The sequence below is a fragment of the Tasmannia lanceolata genome, unplaced genomic scaffold, assembly GCF_043159265.1.
Source record: "Tasmannia lanceolata isolate RefF3 unplaced genomic scaffold, GAP_Taslan_0.1 ptg000018l, whole genome shotgun sequence".
Taxonomy (NCBI): Eukaryota; Viridiplantae; Streptophyta; class Magnoliopsida; order Canellales; family Winteraceae; genus Tasmannia; species Tasmannia lanceolata.
In genome coordinates this window covers 571,296-591,249 of record NW_027518695.1, presented here as the reverse complement: position 1 = coordinate 591,249, position 19,954 = coordinate 571,296, and the positions used below count along the sequence as shown (strand labels likewise).

At 38.2% G+C, this 19,954-nt stretch overlaps 1 protein-coding gene across 1 annotated transcript; it reads right to left on the bottom strand.

The window, feature by feature from the left end:
- Nucleotides 1-457: 457 nt before the first annotated feature.
- LOC143849574 (protein DNA-DAMAGE INDUCIBLE 1-like) lies at nt 458-19,148 on the bottom strand. The gene is made up of 16 exons (XM_077358639.1): nt 18,991-19,148; nt 18,779-18,811; nt 18,559-18,695; nt 17,165-17,273; nt 16,870-16,986; nt 16,484-16,549; nt 15,097-15,159; nt 14,978-15,022; nt 9,568-9,629; nt 5,063-5,156; nt 4,635-4,727; nt 4,487-4,556; nt 4,139-4,215; nt 1,586-1,643; nt 1,324-1,349; nt 458-775 (listed from the first exon to the last, which is right to left on the bottom strand). The coding sequence occupies exons 1-16, from the start codon at nt 19,054-19,056 to the stop codon at nt 647-649; spliced, it is 1,245 nt and encodes a 414-aa protein (XP_077214754.1). The 5' UTR covers nt 19,057-19,148; the 3' UTR covers nt 458-646.
- Between the last annotated feature and the right edge of the window lie 806 nt (nt 19,149-19,954).

The following is a 19,954-nucleotide window of genomic DNA, read 5'->3' as shown; positions in this document are numbered from 1 at the left end:
CACAGATTATTTTAGAAGACCTAGTGGGAACTGAACCCACAACAGATTTTGCCAAACACATGTACATAATCCTAAATTTAATTGAAAAATTAAAAGTCTTAACACCCACATATGAAAACTGACGTAGAACAGCGTGCCCAAGAGTTTTTAAACATGCAAGATCAAAACAAGGTAGTTTAAAGTCGACCTTAAACAATCGTAACTCCTGATCTGACCATTCGATTGGGGCTTATGAAATACCATTGGAATCGTCTCAAAGAGCTCTACGAAAGACCAAATCCTCTGCTGAATCTAGTGCTGCATCGTCAAGAAAAAAAAAGGGAGGATAGAGACATAATATGAGATTAACTTTTCCAGGGAGATAGGAAATCTCAGAAACAGCTTATCCAAGGATCTCTATCCCCATAGTGAAAACCCCCGATAGCATTTCACAAGTTTCCAAGTTAACAGCTACGAGGAAACAAGATTAGCTGATCTATTAGCACCATCAAAGATTATTAAACAATGGAAGAAAGCCCAAACTATAAAGGCATTGTTTAAATACATAGATCTGTCTTCTGATGACTTCAAAATGGCCCACCAAAAACAATTGCTCTGTTCTTACTTGAGCGAAATCGTTGAACTGGACAAAATAAGTTGTATAACCTTAACCTCCAAATAAAAAACCTGCCGCCTGTTCTTCGTTACCATTGAAGAAATTAAGAGCTTGTATTACTGCATCTCGCCCAAACCCAAGTTCTACAAGCTTTGCAATTTTGGCCTCAAAGTCTGGTCCCTGCACAAACATTAACTCATGTAGTAGGTGAAAAGGCCAATAGTATATCTGTATGGGAAGTACCAGTCTCTAAAGAAAAATGTTGGAACCATAATTATAGTTCAGAACACGATCCACTGAATGGCATAGAATAGACAAAATAAAGCGACCATTTTCTTCGGTTTGATAGTCATTTAGGCAAGTCATGACATATGCCTAACAATATGATTCAGTCAGACATCAAAACCGAAAATGGCTTTAAAACAACTCCAAGAAGACAGTCTCATGCATGGGATGAATAATGCATCCATCAAGTATATGTACTTCCCGGGCTTGTTGCTAGCAAACTTAAGTCACACACACACACACACACACACACATCTGCGTGCATGTGAACAGTCCCCATGCCAAGTACTGGACATCCGTTTTTCCCTACTATGATCTTGCTGACCAATTGATAATTGAAATCAACTCCAGAAGAAAAGGACTCGGACCAATTACCTGGAAACTACAAGTAAAAATAGAAAAAGTTGAATTTTCTGAAAGGAAAATAGTAGCGGGCATCTTACGTGTGCAGGATCGCTGTGTGTTGTCCCTGTAAACAAACAGAGAGCACCATTATCAGCGGTGAATTGTCAAGATATATTAAAAAATGTAGGAAATTGATGAACTGTTATCTAAACAAAATAGGAATGATAAATTACAGAACATATTCAATAAATAAATCATGACAAGCAGGCCCTATGAAAGAAAGCGGGAATGGGAACTGATGAACCAAATAATTACAAATATCATAAAGCATTAAAGGTATGAACAAATTTTGAGGCTAACCAGAACTGCGACTTCCTGTTGGCGTATTATCATTCTTCTCTTTTGCTCCTGATGATTCCTGAAGAATCACAATTGACCAATCAACATCAAGGAATAAGTTGAAGAAACACAAACAAGCTACCATAATAACATATACCAACAGAAAAAGAAAAGTAATTGGACAGGAACATTTAGTAGTATAATTCAAGACCAATTTGCAACAGCACACTGGGCAATGCATGTGGTACTCTTGTCTTCCTTAACATAGGTTGAAGATGGATACAGTAATAAACAACAACTTTCAACTGTAACAGGAGCCATCATATTAATGATTTTGGATGAAATATAAAATCTATCATCATTTAAATATTAAATTAGATCTTTGAACTATGGTTAGAATTTTTCTCATTTTTTTGGCATGGAAAGTACATTGGACCATATATTATCAGAATATCAGGTAAGGAATGATGTGGACGCCATTCTAGACGAGGCTGTAAAGAGAGAAGAAATGGTTGTAAATTGAGAATGTAAAAAGGGTATGTAGTGAGGGCTTATTAGTAAGGGGATGAAAGAGGTCATAATAATTTAGAAGGTGGGGACCAAGGACACATGGCAATCAGCAATGTGGAAGCTACTAGAGACCATGACACTTGTCACTGGCACGAGACAAGCTCTTGCTAAGTGACAAGTGGCAAGTGGGGACCAGACACATGTCATGGGTTAAGGCCTTGTACTCTAATCATTTTACAAGTGTCTAGTGGGGACCAGACCAAGAGGACACTTGTCACCACCTCAAGACTCCATGCTTCATTCCTATGCTTCCATCCCTGGTCCACATCAAGGAACCACGAAATTAGTGGTCATAAATTCATCCCCAGATTTTATTTTATTTTTTGGAATGGCATTATCCCCAAGAAATTAGAATTCTTTTTATCTAGAAGATGGACAAAGGGTACCAACTCAAACTGTTCACCTCAAAATATCACTGTTTTTTCACCTGCAAACACCTAAATTGAAATGTATTGTCCTAGAACAAAAGAATCCCTAATAGATGAAGCAGTGGCTGTCTCAGGCCGTTCACCCTCATGGATCATTATTTTCTAACTTCAAAGACCAGACAATTAAATTGAGCAGCAATATTCTAAAGTACACAACTCCCTCATAGCACAACTCCCTCATAGTATAGACGCAAGTAGTTTCTGTATTGCAGGTGAAAAAAAAATCTTTCGATGACAGGATGACAGGACACTGTCGTCAAAAGATTTGAAAGAATTAGTCCGCTGGGAAGAAATCTGTTCTCTCTCTTGGTCGCAGAATCCCTTTGGTCAAGTCAGCCCTGGCAAATTCCTTTGGAACGAGCGACAAGAGGGAGGGAAGTACTACATGGTCGAGTGGGACATTGTTCCAGTCTAAGGAGAAGGATTTGGTAACAGATGTCTCGTGATTTAGTAACAGACGTCTCGTGATATGGAGTGGGGTAGGGATGATGGTAGATGTGCACCCGGCTTAGCACAATGGGGTCAGGGGAATGGACAGATCTTTCGGCTTTGGGATACATTCTAGAAAGGCTTAAGATATAGGGCCAGGATTGGTGACCATTCCAGGCTGTGGCATTCATAGTTGTCAACCCATTACTCGACTCGTGATTCGATTTCTTTATTTTATGACTCGTGACTTGTAAGAGTTTCTGACAAGAACAGAAATTTAGTTGAAAAATATAATTACATATCAAAAGATGAAGCATGTAAAAAATATAACCCAATAGCACATAGATAAAGCACTAAGCCAAAAATATAAATAACTATGTGCTTGTAACTTGCCTGGAAAAAAATAATTAAGTTCCAACTTCCAACTTCCAAGTTTTCAACCATCAAAACAAGAAGGCCCAGGCCCAGCGACTCGACTCGTAAGAATCTTATTTTTTCGAGTCGACTCCCAGTGACTCGTTCGAAACTTCGAATCACCAAACAACTCGGACGAGTCTTCAACAGAGACGAGTCATGCGACTCACCTCGAAAGCCCAGCGACTCGACTCGAATCAGGAGTTGACTCGTACGACTCGTAAGAGTTTGACAACTATGTGAGTCACCCATGCGACTCGCCTCGAAAGCCAAGCGGCTCAACTCGACTCAGGAGTTGACTCGTACGACTCGTAAGAGTTTGACAACGATGGTGGTATACGAGACATCAATTTTTAAAGCATGAATTATTAGAAACTCTACCATAGACTTTTTCTTTGCCTGAATGGTCCACCATAAGAGACATAATGAACCCTTTGCAATTTTTGCACTACTCATTTATTGAACTACAAATCAATTATTGAATTGCTGAAAGATATTTTCTTAGAACATAGGTATCATGGTAGAAGAGCATTTCCCCTTAGTGCTAACAATGGGAACTAAAAGCTATTGATGTGTTTTTCTGCAAGCACTACGGCTAATAAAAATATGCAAATAAAAGAAGACAAATGTGGGAGACATGCCAGAATAGGTTAAATAGAAGTGAAGATAAAATAGTGACTGTGTAGATTAGTTCACTAAAGGATGCAAAGAATTAAAACAACTGTTTACTTACTGGTAAAGATCCCGGGCCTAGAGAACCTTGCTTGGCATATCTTTCTTCATCAAGATAATGCGCAGGAATGTCTTTCTCTGAAAATATTGATCACTTTCATTAGGGTATTCAAAAAAAAAAATTCAATAAATGCCCGAAATTTCTGAAAACGACAATAAGCCACATACGTAAACAAAAGAGAACAATTAACCATTATAAGGCAGAAACATACAGGTAAGGCAAAGACAAGGATAATTAATTTTCATTTTGAATATATAAGGATAGTTAAAGTTGATCACATGGTACGCAATATAACCAATACATGAATAAATTTTACAAAAAAATAAAATGCAGAGAACACAGATAAACCTTGCAAAAATGGTACGGAAACCTCTCCTCCACCTACTCTCAAGACATTCTCCTTCAAATCTATTATACACTGCACAAAATTAATTCATTATTAAATGATTACCGTAAACAATCATAAATAAGAAGTCAAGCCTTTTAAACATGTTACCTGATGCTTCCGGAGCATATCAAGCCCAAAAAGGAACTCCATATTGGGTGCATCCAATACCATGAATGAGCAAGGGTAAAATATGTTACCAATCTGTCACATATAACAGCACAAATAAGAGAGAGAGAGAGAGAGAGAGAGAGAGGTTAACTCTGCAACATATAAGTGTTCAATGTGCCCCTGAACATTGTATAATAACATCCATACATATCAAAGTACACCTACGCATAGTATCTCTTACTTCGTTAAAATAAGGAAGACATGTGCACACGTGTGATCATCAGAAAGGACAGTTATCTATTTCATTCCAGATTAATGGAAATGCTCTATCATCCAGATGATGCAATCACACAACAATAAAGAAGATATGAACATTCACAAGTTTGTGATGCGTGATGCTTTGAGACAATGAATGGCAAAAATAATACCTTAATTGGTGCTACATGAATTCGGCCTAATATCTCTGACTGACCAACTCCATGAGCAATGCCCTTGTAACGTTGATCTAGTAGTCTCAATAACCTGGAATAATGTGCCAAAGATATGCATGTATCAACAAAAAGTGATGCATAAGATAAAATAAACACGGTCGTGGGTAGGAGAAGCTACCATGTTAATAGATGGATAACATGTGACGTTCATCACTGCATTTTCGAAATGAAAGAAAATAAAATAGTAATAATCAAAACAACAACAGCATATCCAAATGACGAAGAAATTGGATCATTTCAAATTCTAACCATTTTCTTCTAGAAAACAATATCCATGGCCAGAGCTGGCATGAGCATTTCCAAAAGAAAACCCTCCAATTCGCCAAGGGATATCTCACAGCCATTCCGATTTCATCCCTTTAGCATAGCATTGTTTCGTATGCCTTTCGCCGTCGATGTTTTTTATGTTTACGTGGTCAGTACATGGCCTCTCGGTCTGCTCTTTAGGTGTTCCCTCCCACTTTCAAAAATCTCTCACTTATTATTGAAAACTATATATATATATATATATATATATATATATATATATATATATCAAAGCCATTGCACATTAGACTCCTTCTTGGACTGGACATCTCACGTACTTTCGATCACATAAACGCCATCCATACGAGGAAGAAAATAGAAACAACTTGCTAAAGAAGAGGTGAAAAGTTTAAGCTACAATTTTCCAAGTTAGATGATGCTGAGACCTTTTCAACAAAATAACCTTGAGGCTGGATTCATAGAAGCATTGGTTTGGGTTTTCAAAGCAAGCAACACAGCATAAAAGGGCACACTGATTAAAGGAAGTTGGCCAGTTGGAGAAGAGACCCAACATAAGGTTCATATTTTTTTACCCATAAAGAGAACAAGCAGCGAACCACAATTCTTTTAACATGCTCACCCCACTTACCAAGTTGCAGACAGCGGCTGTAAATTTATGGATCTCTCTATGAATGGAAAAGGGGCTCTTCGGATCAAGAGTAACCACTAGTGATTTGGTGGTGGTGGTGGTGTGGGTGCGTGGATGGGTATGGGGGCGTAGGACAAACGAAAGAGTAATGCCTACAAATTAACAATGCTTTTACAGTTTACTTGGCATCTATTAATTTAGGAATACGCAAAAGGGGAGGTATTCAAAAGTACAAACAAATTAAAGCAAGATAACATTTTTTTCCCCTGAAAAGAAAGGGGCGGCCCAGTGCACGAGGCTCCCGCCATTGCGGGTTCTGGGGAGGGCTAGATGTACGCAGCCTTACCCCTGCTTTGCAAAGAGGTTGTTTCCCTTGAAAAGAAAGAAACAAAAAATTATCTGATTCGGGGAAGTCTTTTTTCATTTTCTTTTTTGAAATGATTGATATTTATTAAGAACAAACGACCATGACCAAGAGAGTTAATAGTAAAGGAAAAACAGAAAATGAAAAACATAAGAGCAATATAAAAGATCCTCAAGAAGGAAGGAAATAAAAAAACTCTAACCCCAGTCTCACCACTCCTCAAGGAGCATAAAAAATTATCTGATGCTCAAGGAAGTCCAAGCTTTTCTTCCAAGGTGCACTATTTTCTCTCTTTTACATAAGTACTCTCTTTTACAGAAGTATTATTCGATAATCAAAAACTTAAATCAATAGTACAAACTTCAGCTTTCAAAGAAGCATAATGGGACGGGAAAGGGAAAAAAAATTTGTTCCGAAAGAGCACTACCACTTCATAACATCTTTCGCCAGCTTTCTCATTGTTGTAGTCATGTAGTTTTGGTAATGTGATCCTTTATAATTATAACAATAAAAAATTAAGGAATGTCCCCTTTTTCATAGTTCATAATGGCAATTGAGGCTTATGCATTTTCCTTTTGCCGCAGATTTTCATCATCATAATACTTCACTGGTCGGGATCGGGGGCATGGGGTGATAACAAAACCCATAAAAATATTTTGACCCGTTTATATAGTAATATAACATATTCTCAGGCTTGGACGAGAACTTTGGGGTTTCCTTGTTTTCATGATCCGTCAAAACCACTCACTTACCATCAAGCTGGAGCACTAAGTGTCAGAAATATATAACCTTCTCTCTGTTATTCTACTTATTTTTAAAAATCCTCTTTTTCTCCTTGTATATTTTTTAATAGCCAGTGTTAACAAAACCCAAGAATTACTTTGACACATGTGACAATCCAACAACTTATTAACTGACTATCAATGTCCTCTAAAAGTGGGGCTCATAAGTTACATCATGCTGCAGTTTCAAAAATGATGTCTTAATTAAGAGAATGCTGACTAAATTTGCATCAGAGGAACAATTAGAACTATAGTTCAATAAATCGTTAAGCTGCTAGGGAGAGAACAGTTACAGTGATGCAGATTATAAGCCCAATAAGAGGGATATTTGCCTATTAGGATTTATTTCCATGTTATTTAGTTTCTAGGATTCTTATTTCCATGTTATTTAATTTCTAGGATTTTATTTTCATGTTTTAGTTTTAGGGCTTTTATTTTCCATGGAATTTTATTTCCATTGCCTATATATATAAGCCTCACGCACGGAAGTTTAGTTAGTTTTGATGGATGATTAATTGATTGATTGAGAATTCCTCCCCCAGATTTCTTCCTCCTCCTTCACCTTTTCCTCCTCTATTCTCCCTCATCTCTTCTTCCCCTGCTCTTCTTCTATTCTTCTACTTATCTTCTCTTCTTCTTCTTCTCTTTTCTCCTCTTTCTTCTATTTCTCTTCCCTGGTCCTACATCACAGTGACTGTAAACTGCAAAATAAGATTACTCATAGTGACTGGATAACTAATTGAATAAACCTCAAGGATGAAGAATATGGATCTCTCTACCTATATTACCATTTAATTTACTTCGACAACTTATCTGATGTACTAAACTACTAATCACCTATGTTGCACTGATTCGGATTCGCATGTCGGGATCCAACACGGATTCGAGGTATTGGATTCAGCAAGCCCCCAAAAGTAGGATTCGGATTCGGTAATAAATAAAATAAAATTTTCAAAATAAAGAAATTATATATATATATATATATGTATATATATATATATGTGTGTGTGTGTGTGTGTATGCATATGCATATATTCATGAAAATTTTGAGGGTAGAGGGCTGTTGTGAGTTTTGTATTATGAGTTTTGTATTAAGAGTGTCAAAGGATGAAGGGGTTGTGCACTGGGGTTTTTATTAAAAGAGTACGAGTTGTGCTTTCATATAAGCAAAGTTAAGAAAACACATTTAAAGGGAAAATACTAGGAAGCACGGGTACTCTCCTGAGGCTCCCGTACCCTTACCCGACACGTATGGGGTGGGGGTACGTTCGGGTACGCCCCGGGCACGTCCTAGGTACGTACCCCAATTTATAAAAAAAAAAAAAAAAAAAAACAACCCAATTCTGGTTGCTGGGTGCGTGTCGGGTGCGTTTAGGATGCGCACCCGACACCTCCTGCTTCTCTTATCTAGTGTAAATCCTTGATGTGCTTCTTCTCTCTCCTCTCCTGTACTTAGTATTTACATGTAAACCATTTAAGTAAATGTTCATTTACTTAAGATTTACATGTAAATAACGGAATACCCTTCATTTGGATTTATTAAAAATAGTTTCAAGACCCAAATCTAAAGGAAAAAAAGTCAACTCTCTTGTTCTAGTACAAAATTCGAAGAAAAAGGGTTGGGTCAAAATTTTAACTTTCTTAACTTCCAAATGGTGGGGTATTTTTCAAATTTTAAAAATTCATAAAATCTATCATGTCCAAACATTATTGAATCCCAAAAGTCCGGTATAAAAAATCTCATAATTTGATCTCTAAAAATAATTCATCTTGTCAGGCACTGGTCAACACACTGGTGTACACACTAGCGACACACTTTTTTCTAATGAATGATGTATTGATGCCTCATGTTATGAAATTTGGAACTTAATCACTTATAAATGAAGAGTAATATTAGAATTTTCCATTTTGGTGATGTTATTATTATTTGATTTCTCTCCAATTTTTTTTTTTAAATTTTTATAAATATATAATAAAATATTAAAATACAATATTATATTCGGCATACCCGAACGTACGCGCACCCAGTTTTTTTGGAAAATTACGTACCCACGTACCCGTGTCGTGTCGTACCCGTACCCGTACCCGTGCTTCATAGGGAAAATGTATAGGATTCGAATTTTAAACGAGACAACAATGAATCGGATTCGCCCGAAAAAACAGGATTCATGTGGAAAAGAGACAACGATGAATCGGAGTCGCCCGAAAAAAATAGTATTCGTGCGAGACACGGCTACAACAAGAATCCGGGTGTGTCCCACATGAATCCATGTCCGATCCGCATGTGGAGACATGTAGACATGGATTCAGCATAGGGGGGCAAAGAATCCATGCAACAAAGCTAATCACAGACAATTGCTCTAAAGCTTAGAAAGGAGAAAAAGAGAAAAAAATAATGTACCCACAACGTTCAGCACAACTTTTTGATATTATTGTTGACTGTGCTCCACTGTCCACGAATGCCTAAAACAGAGGTAAACAGATGATGGGCATGAAATGCCAAATTACATTGACTTGTGCTAAAATTTGGAGCTATATAAACAAACAGATTCAACTGTCAGAGATGAAAAGATAACTACACTTTGATAGAGGGCGCCGGGTGGATCTAAAATAAACCACTCTATAGAAAAAAGGATATCATATGTGCATCACATATGTCATGCTTTGTAGAGACCAGAATTTAAGGAGAGCAGCGAAGACAATATAAGCAATACAACAACAACAACAAAAAAGACATGCACAACACAGATGAAGCAACAATTCAGTTGGAAGTCAAACTATACAGGCACAATATTGCTCTACATGAGCCAATTCTAAAACTTCAGTGAGAGATGTATTAGACTATCAGGCTTGTCTCAAAGCAATAGTCTTCAGTCTTGGGAAAAAAATACAACAGCATTATGATTTAATCTCCAAAAGAAGACTTGCCTCCAAATGTCTTGCGAGCTGATTTACACGTTACAGTGCTAGCAAATATTAAAGTTAAAGTGCTAGCAAAGGACATTATTTCAAACTTATCCTAATTCCACATGCGGTGTTAACTGAGTCAAACCTCTCCATGTCTATGATGCATCATGAAAGAATTGAGTTCACAAACTCTATTCTTAAATCTGAAGTTCGAGTCACTCCTTGAATGCCAATCCAGAAAAGGAAATAGGCAGGTTATAATACGCAAGTTTTCCCGGTCAATCAGGTTTAGCAATACAACAGCTGCATTAAAAGCCAGCAGCATATAAACACAAAAATGATTTTTTTGAAAATTGACATATTTCATTAGTTCTCAAAAAAGCATTCGGGACCAGAGGTCCCAGCCTGCGTTACAAGAGAAAAAAATGAATATTGGCACAGGTATACCTGTAACCAATAAAGTACACGAAGAACAAAAAACAAGATTATCCCTTTCCTCCCTCCTCTATCCTATCTTTCTGATAATGTCCATTACGTATTTAGAGATATTCATCCCACAGCCTTTTCCAAACCCCATTTCCTTGGTTGGGTAATGATGACGATTGCAGACCAGAAAGCCTCAGTTCAACGAAAGACCGTAATCTCTCAAGTTAACATGAGCCTACACTTTCCATTAGCGCAACTAAATTCTTGGATTACCATATCAGATCATGACCCTTCCAAGGATTCTTCCTAACAGTGGTCAAACCTTCGACCTATGAAACTGAAACCAACAGTACATATTTCCACATTCTTGATTCCAACTTCCGATTTTCCTACACCCCTTTTCTTCCCAGCCTGTCTCTGTGTAGATGTCTAGGAGACTGAACTCAGAAGACCTATGTACTACCCCACAACTTACAGCTTTTCCTTAACTGAAACTTCGGAAGACAACCCAAACTCCCTGAAACCTATATCTCTTCACCTCTCAAAGTACGTCCTTTACTCCTGTAATCCAACTTTTGGCTCAACCTTTTTAGCTCTTTCTATTGTATCATCTGCAGCTCTTGCTTGCATTGCCAAGAACATTTCTCTAGTCTTTTCTAGGTTTTCCTTTAGGAGATCCCAAATAAATCGCCCATTGCTAGGAAGTCATTAAAGCCTTCCAATTCTGGGTCACCAGGTTCTTCCTCAGCATTCAACAAAACTCCCTTTCCTTTATCTCGCCTACCTGAATCGCTAGGCTGCCCTAACTGACCCTGTTCCACCTCAGGGATACCTAGCCCTAAAACCTGCACATCTTCCTCCAGGGTTGCACGCTTAGACTCCAAATTTGCAATCGCCAGATGTTTTTCCTCCTCCCATAAGCCTTCGCTTTCACCTTTCTTTTTCTAGGATCTTGTTAAAGATGGGCAAGTTACGGAGGGGCGTATGAAGCCCCTCCTCACTATTCAGGGTGACCTAGTAAGGGGATACACCCACGCTTTGAATTGCTGCCCGCTCTTTCAGCCATTACTTCTTAATGGGGAAAAATTAACACCTCACTAGAAGTGGGAGATTCCTTCCTTGGCAATTTTTCATTATACTTAAGAGTTTTGAGGAGATGCAGGTCTCTGTCCACCATGGCAATTTCTCCCCTCCTTACGCTACTATTGTCTTCAAAGCATTCTTTTACAGTCATACTCGAAGCAGATGAGTTGGCATGATTCTCAGTTCATGGAGACTTTCCGAATGAGGCTTTTTCTTCCTAGTCCCCTTTTTAAGATACGCACATTTAATTTTCCTGCCCAAAGTTGAAAGGCCACCACAAGTGGCTAAGAGGCAAGCGTTCGGTATGGGGCCTCTTTCGAGGTTACATTTACGCGCACGTGTAGTCTTCACATCAGGGCTCAAATTCGCTCTAAAAAATCTGTTTTTTAATTTTAGGGCTTTCCGTTCCTCTGCCGATTTTAAGCTGAGAAAAATCCACAAAATCCTTTCTACCCGCTTTGCCTTTTGTACCACGTGGCATAGCCCTATCTAACTTGGTAGCATTTGGCAGAGTCACGGGTCCCCTCAACTGAACCTTCCTAGTCCCTGACGAGACAGTGACAAGTTCTGGGGGACCAAGAGCGTAGGTGGGGATTTCAAAATTTGAAAGAGGGGTCACCGGCTCCAATTCGCGCCCAGTGGCCTCTACCACCTTTTCCAGTGAGCAGACCACCGCCGGTGAACCTTTATCGGTGAGAGACTCATCAGGATTCCAAAAAGGGGGAATTTTTCTTTACTGCTGGACTCCCCCACAACCGACAAAGCCAAAGAATTTATACTATCTTCAGATACAACCTAAATTCCCACCGAGTAAATGGTGGAATCTACCCTTAAATTAATTGAATGAGGGATGGATTTCCAGAGACGGGATATAACCAGGGCAGAGGCAAAAGTCAAACAGTGAGAGTGATTACCAAAAAGCTGGGTCCCAAGGATCTGACCCAGATGCGATCCAAGAATCTCTACCGTGGCAGAGGACTAAGCATAAAGTGGGATATTATAAAACCGTAATTGAACAGTTCTAGCTCCTGTGTTATACACCAGGAACCATGGTTGGAGAGAGGAGAGGAATCCCCCGAAGGCCTCCCCTCCTCGACGAGAATAGTCGTAGCTTGGGCTTCTGAACCGAAACGGAAAAGGATCTCCACTATGCTAATAGCGAAGGGTTTTTCCAGATCTGGGAGGCCCTAGAATTTTTTGGCCCAATCCCAAATATCCTCTAAGAGCCAAGATCCAGATTTCAAGTTTCCAATAAGACAGTTCTTGAGATGCTTTTCTTTCTTCCACTACCGACACCGGAACCTCCAGGCTTCCATCCTCTTCACAGGAGGCAACGTGGGCCTGCTTGGGTCTCCACACTAAATTTGGGTTTTCTCTTATACGAGAGTGTAAGCATTTTCTGCACAAGGTGCGTGTACCAAAATTTCTGTAATTACATTTTGAGCATAACCAGTCGCTCCTGTTCGAAAAAAGCCTACGAGATGATTCCACAGCTCGCTGACCAGGAACCTCCCTAGCACCAAAGTCCAATCTCCTCCCCCTAGAATCCCAATCCTCCATGCTTCCCAAAGAACCCGCGTGCAATCTCGGTGGATGCCATTGTACCCAATGGGGTCTCTCCAGGTTAGTCTCTTGCCCAAATGAAAATAAAAATCTTCTGCAGCAAGGATTAAATATCCCAAGTGATTCAAAAACTTCCAAAACAAAGTAGCCTCCATCTAGGCAAGACAAATAAGGCTCTGAAATTCACTCAAGGTTGATTCCACATTCTCATAAGAAGCCAGAAGGTTGTTGAAACCCCGAAACTCTCAGAGGGGCATTCCTCTGGCTTCTGAAAACGTCCCTAATGGTCATCTTAAACTACATATAGATTTGAATCCCTTAGATTTGAACTTTGAGGCATGCTTGAATAGTAGAGTTCAACTTTGATGGCTCTAGTTTGGGGAATCCTAGTTCTGCAGGAGTTAGGGGTGTTCTTCCGTTTAATTGTATATTTGCTAACGCATTGTATATTTGCTAACGCCATTTCAATTTACGGGAGGAGGTCCAAGTTTAGATTGCAAAGAAATCTCTAATTTTTGGATCCTAGTGTGGGAACCATTGTAAAGCCTACTTGGTTGCAGGAACATAAACACAAAAATGATAATGATGACAGTAACTAAGATGCTCATTGAGGCAAGAAATCTGCAATCGAACTCAATAGTAGCCATCATCCTCAAGGTATAAATTATCCATCTACGTCAATAGAGAATGTTAATGAGGGAGAGCCAGCAAACACCAGGTGATATGGATACTACATGCAACATGCCCTGGGAAGACAAGCTTATGTTGCAAGTTTCACATGCTGTCATGTGGGAGTTGAACAGAAATAATTCCATTCATGCTAATAATTGTAGGACACCATACACAAGACAGAAGAATATTTAAGATATGTTAATCACTTTTTCTGGCCTGAAGCTAAAAGGGGACAAGATATTTAATTATTAAACACCAAGTCTCGAACTTGCAGATTCCGGCAAGATAATTCTCTACATATGAAAAGAAATGTTGCTGAAACAGAATTTGGCAGGTCGTTAAAGTTCTGAAAACTCAAAGCCATTGATATATCCCGTATTTCTGTAGATTATTTTCATTTGATTAAGCCACCATATGCATTATTTAATAATCTTCCAGAAAATATGTTTACTCATTAGATTCACTATGTATCAAGGGCAACTTATGACATTGATTGAACTCTATAATAAATACAGTTCTCCAAGTATGTTCAGCCAAATTGTTTCTTGTGTTAGAAAGAAGGCATAATAAAATCAGTGCAAATTATAACCTTTCTTTTCATTTAAAGAATGTTAGAAAAAAGGCATAATAAAATCAGTACGAAGTACCAAAATGTGTCGACATGCCTACATTAATTCTGAAACTTCTAGCAGTACATTTTACAAGTGTTGAAAGGAGTGTCGACACGTATCGATACGTGTGTCAGTGTTGACATGACACAACCATGGTTTAAAATTTCGGTTTCAGTAACCGTTTCGGACATTTGGAAAACCAAAATTTCGACTGAAATTTTGGTCGAAATTTGGTACTCCCGTTCTGAATTCTGGACAGAAATTTCGGCCGAAATTTTGTAACGTTTTTTTTTTAAATAAAAAATGCATTTTCTCAAAATTTCGGACCAAAATTACCGAAATTTGGTAAATGGCGAAATATTTAATTTCGCCAAATACCGGTTTTGGTCCCCACCAAAAAGCGAAATTTAGGATTTCGGTCGAAATTTTAAACCATGGACACGACACGTGTGTCAGCAATAAATTCAAAGTTTCGGCTAAATCATAGATAAAAATCGATGCATTGAACAGCGCCTACAGGGAAAGAATGATAAGATGCCTTGGCAATACCTTCAAAGGCACCCCATTGACTTCCATATCCACGTATAACATGACCTGATGAAGAACCAAATTAGGAGTAAACATACAAAACTAACAGATCATGGATTGAAAAAGGAGATGACCCGTACCACTCGAGCAAAAGCTTCAGGGTTGTACTCTAATGCAGCAGCCCAGTTCTCATCAATTCCTTTCTGTGATCCAAAGAACTGGTATAGTAAGTACTAAAAAGACGAAGTAATCATTGGGCATAATGGAATTTGATTGGAAAATAAAGTGAAGAAAGAGGTCAACGTTCCAATAATTTACACATAAAAATAAGAAACAGTTACATATTCCAACGCATTTGCAGGGATGAAATGAGTTTTGTAGGGTAAGCCATAACTAGAACTTTCTTCATGAACTATAATATCCTACTTTGATAACCATGACTAGCAAACTCGAAAAAGTAAAACAAAATATATTTTCTAATGGCATGATGTGGGGAATTCAGAGATGTCTTCCATAGGTACACGAGGCCCTTGAATAAATACATTTATTACGGATTGACAAAGATCTAACCCAAATTAATTGATAAAAATTAAGACAGAATATTTATGGAAGATTACCAGTGTGGGGTTTATCAACAACAGCAATACTGGTTGGTATTAGAAGAAACGCAACACTTTGTCCACACACATCCACCAATGTAGGAAATGAAATCAGTGTTAAGAGCAACACATAGGGTCTATGTTATAGTATTGAACCCAAAAAAAGGTTTGATGCGTTTCTAGGAAGACAATTGCAACTTGAACTAAGGAGTATTTAGGGTAAAAGCAAAAGCTAAATTAGAGAGATGTGTACGAAGCGAGATAAATTGCTTAAAGAGTGAGAATGAAAACAATACAGAGAGAATGGGAACAACGAAAACAGATGAAAAGATTGACTTAGCATACAACTATACTGGAAGGGAGCATATAACTGTACAAATATCAATAGTTGATACGAGCAGAGAATCCACGGATACATCTGGAAGATGCTTCAAGGGCATAGCCGGTACCATAATGTAGAGAAAAAGACGGCTATGGAATAAAAGGTAAAACATGCGGAAAAAAAAAAACTGTATAGTTCTTTCATAATGCCAAGGTCTCCTTTGATTCAAGCAGCAGTCCGTATATAACAAAATATACAAGAAAATCAAAAGCGGTGTTCCTCGACCGGCAGAAAATGATTTCCAAGATGCTGGTGAACATCATAAAGAACATCGAAATGCAACTTGTTTAAGTGGAAGAGTAAACGGCCAGAATAAAATTTTGATGCTCGTCAGAAAAGCATGACTTTTTGCCATCAGTTCAGCTGCTCTATCCAGTTCTCTACTTTGGATTCAGTTGTATCAGATCTCAAAACAGCAAAAGCAATGAGCAAAAAAGAAACATGTACAAGCATGACATTTATTAGCCTAGTAAATAAAGGATACCTTTTAAAGTATCATTACTGGTTCCGAAAAAAAGTACCTTGAAAATTGAAAAAAGCACTAACCTGCCGGATAGCAGCTTCAATTTTTTTCTGTGATTCAACATCAAAAGGGTCTGCATACATGAGTGCCTGTGAACCATAATAAAAGAAGATTACTGAAAATGCCAGTTGGTCTATGTGTATACATAACCAGTACAGACCAAATTATAGCATAGATGACATATGATATGAATAATGAATATGAGAGTCCGAGTGAGCATAACGAAGTGCCACTTGAATTGAAACTAGACAATCTGTCCATCTCAACACTACAGTACAAAATTACAGACTATAACAACAAAATCTGGCCAGACCATATTATTATTGCAGAAACAAGGAGTGTGAGACTGAGTACTCTTCCAAAAGGCCACACTAAGAAAACAAGCAATACAGTGTAAGAAACTTTTTACCATTTCCTCATCTTGTTGACGTCGCAACTCCAATCTTTGCTTATGACGTTCTCTTAAAAGATTCTGTAACACATTGAGATCACTTCCAAGAATAGCTTGTGCCAATGCAGGATCACGCTGCAAGTTCAACAACTATTAATGAAACCCAACAAAAATAAAAAAAATAAAACAACTCACAGTAAGAAATAAGGATTGTCAGACTGAAAGTAAGAATTTTTTTCTTTTTTTTGGGAAGTTAGTTCACCTAAACTTACTAGCTTATAGAAAAGAAATTTGTAGAGCATAGCTCAGCTACCTGAAGAAGTTGAGCAATCATATCAGAGTCACTCCTAACATGCTGCTGGAAAGCTCCAGGGTTGACAGCAGAACCATCAGGGTTAAAGTTCAGATCATTGGTAGGTGCACTGAAAGAATAGGGTGAAAGCAATCAGCATCTCAAAACAGGCCAAGGATATCATTTCTGATAGAGTGATAAAATGGAAGAATCATATCTGTCACAAGCATGAATTATAATGACAAAAAAAAAACACAAAGTAAGACAATGTATATCACAGAACAGCAACAGTAAATAGAAAAACATGGCCAAATAACCCATTCATCAGGCTCAAAATGAAAAAACCATTTAGAGATCTAAGAAACAGTTAAAAAGGAAAAGCAACCTCTAAGTTCTGGTGTGGCAAGCATTGATTTATAATGACAAAAATAAAAACCAAAAGTAAGACCATGTAAGTCACAGAAAGGCAACAGCCAATAGAAAAACATGACCGAATAACACATTCATGAGGCTCAAAATGAACAAACCCTTTAAAGATCTAAGAAACAGTTAAAAAGGATGCCAGTTATAGGCTTATAGCAACCCATCTATCATAAAACTGAAAGATCATAGGCAAATAGCACTGTAAGAAATAGCGAAGTAACTGTGATGAAATATGAGCATAAAAGATTGGGTATTATTAGAATATTTTCTAAGGGAACGTGCTTGGCAATCCTTGCACTACTAAAATTGCTGATCCACCCCAATCTTCACTACACATGGCACATACATGGTTACTGGAACGGGTCTGAATATCAAATTGATCATAACCGTCTGATCAATAGATTTGTGCTTTTTGAATTGGAAATCTTGGCCATTTTGTATTAACCATCCATTTGCAGGCCACTGGTGATTAGGCTAGGATCATCTGATGAATGAAATTTCTGGACCATGGTCCCTCCACAGAAGGCCCCACTGGATGATAACTCCAATCACTGTACATTTCCCATATAGGCAATAGAGATTGGAGAGGACTACCGTATTTGATAGTAAGGGCGTATACAGCTTACCGACCAAAAAAAAAAAAGGGCGTACACATCATAAAATTCAATACCACTATCATTCTAACTATAACTTACAAAAGGAGAAGAAAAGAATCGTTTGTTCTGACTAGTTTATGAAGACTGAACTCCACCACGGAATTTAGAACACAGGGAAGTAAATGCTATGTTCGATCAGAATTTCCACTTTTTGAATTCAATTAAGTGATTACAAGCATATACAATTACGATGAAACTCATGTCACTGCAATTCAAAATCCTCACTACATAAGGGGAAAAAAACAAATGGAGAAATTCAATTCCACTAAATAGAAATACAACAAGTTAGAACGAAAAAATTCCAAATGCACTTAAAGGAATAGAAAGAAACAATACCGGGATGCGGATGAAGATCCTTGCAAAACCATCATGACCAAATCCCCATCTCTGACACCAACAGAACTCAGGCGCTCCGTGTTCCTCATCTCCTTCCCATTGAAAAGTAACTGCTGCTGCTGAAGGGACAAGCGCGTCTGCAGGAAATTAAAATCAGACATCAGTGCAACAACCACACAGAAAAAAAGGAGAGAGAGAGAGAGAGAGAGATCTTTCTCACCTCCACCTCAAGAAGCGCTTTTACGTTTTCAACCTGTTAAAAAATCAGCAAAGCTTGAGAGGAATGGAAATTTCAGAGTTGAGGAGTCTAAAACCCTAAAATTTCATGGAGAAAAAACAGTAATTCGTTCGATGCAATGCAATTCAAGAGAGATTCAAGAGAGTATGAATATGGTACTAAAATTAGGGTTTCAAAGTAGAAATAGAGCTTACGGATTCTTCCGGATCGACGTCTAAGGTGATGAACTGCTCGTCAGGCGTCATGACAGTGATCTTCATCTTTCTCTGCTACTTTTTGCTTCTTTCGATTGGATTTCTCTGACAATATTTCTCTCTTCTCGCTATCAAAACAAACAGAGTGTCAATTAGCCAGGAGTCTTTATGTGCCGTGCGCGCATCAAGTCCTGTGTTTTACGAAAAAAAGTACGGTGGGGCCCACTTTAGAGGATGATCCACGCCGTTCTAACTTCTAAGTTGCAAGGTGGTGGGTAACTTTTACGTTTTAACAAAATACTAGGCTTCCCACGCACAGCATATTAAATCTCTGAAGCCGTACAAAAATTGAAAAGAAATTCCTAAAAAATTTATAATTCTGGTTGCAAAATAACTTCTAGTATAATGTGGACTCTTATTCTCCCTTTACATAATGATGACGTCCAAAATCTAACTGCACGAACTAGCTTCGCAAAACCTGTAATCTTGCGCTCATAGAAAAAGCGTTAGTGGGCCCGAAGTTGTGGCTTCGGACGGCCACTTCGACACTCAAGTCAGTGACGGGCAATCACATACAATGGACGGGGAATGAGAGAAGGCTAAGTCAAGTTACCAAACCGAAAGAGGAGAGGGAGAATTGAATGCCTTTGCTTGAGTGTGTAGACCCCTTTTTATAGGGGAGGAGATTCTCGATCTTGGAGATATCAGTTAGGCCTTTAATTTAGCCTACGTGGAACGTGTGGATAGAGAATGAAATCGTGGAGATATGATTTCTTGCGATTCCGGCGAAGATCGTTGATGGTGATTTAGGCGGGATTTTTGAATTCAAAAGTCGCACCTTATGTCAAACTAGTCAAGTTCTTCGTAAAATAGCCAATCATCTCTGTAACTTTCAAAATAAAAAGAGAAGAAAATTGAAATAGACTTAACCTCCCATTTACAGCTAAACTAGTCAAGTTCTTCG

Bases quoted from the DNA above. Each gene is read 5' to 3' on its own strand.
- LOC143849574 (XM_077358639.1), bottom strand. From the start codon at position 19,056: ATGAAGATCACTGTCATGACGCCTGACGAGCAGTTCATCACCTTAGAC. The intron at 4,728-5,062 runs GTATTATTTTTG...TATATGTGACAG, and splicing joins TTCATGTAGCACCAATTAAG to ATTGGTAACATATTTTACCC. The intron at 1,644-4,138 runs GTAAGTAAACAG...GTGATTCTTCAG, and splicing joins TAGGCCCGGGATCTTTACCA to GAATCATCAGGAGCAAAAGA.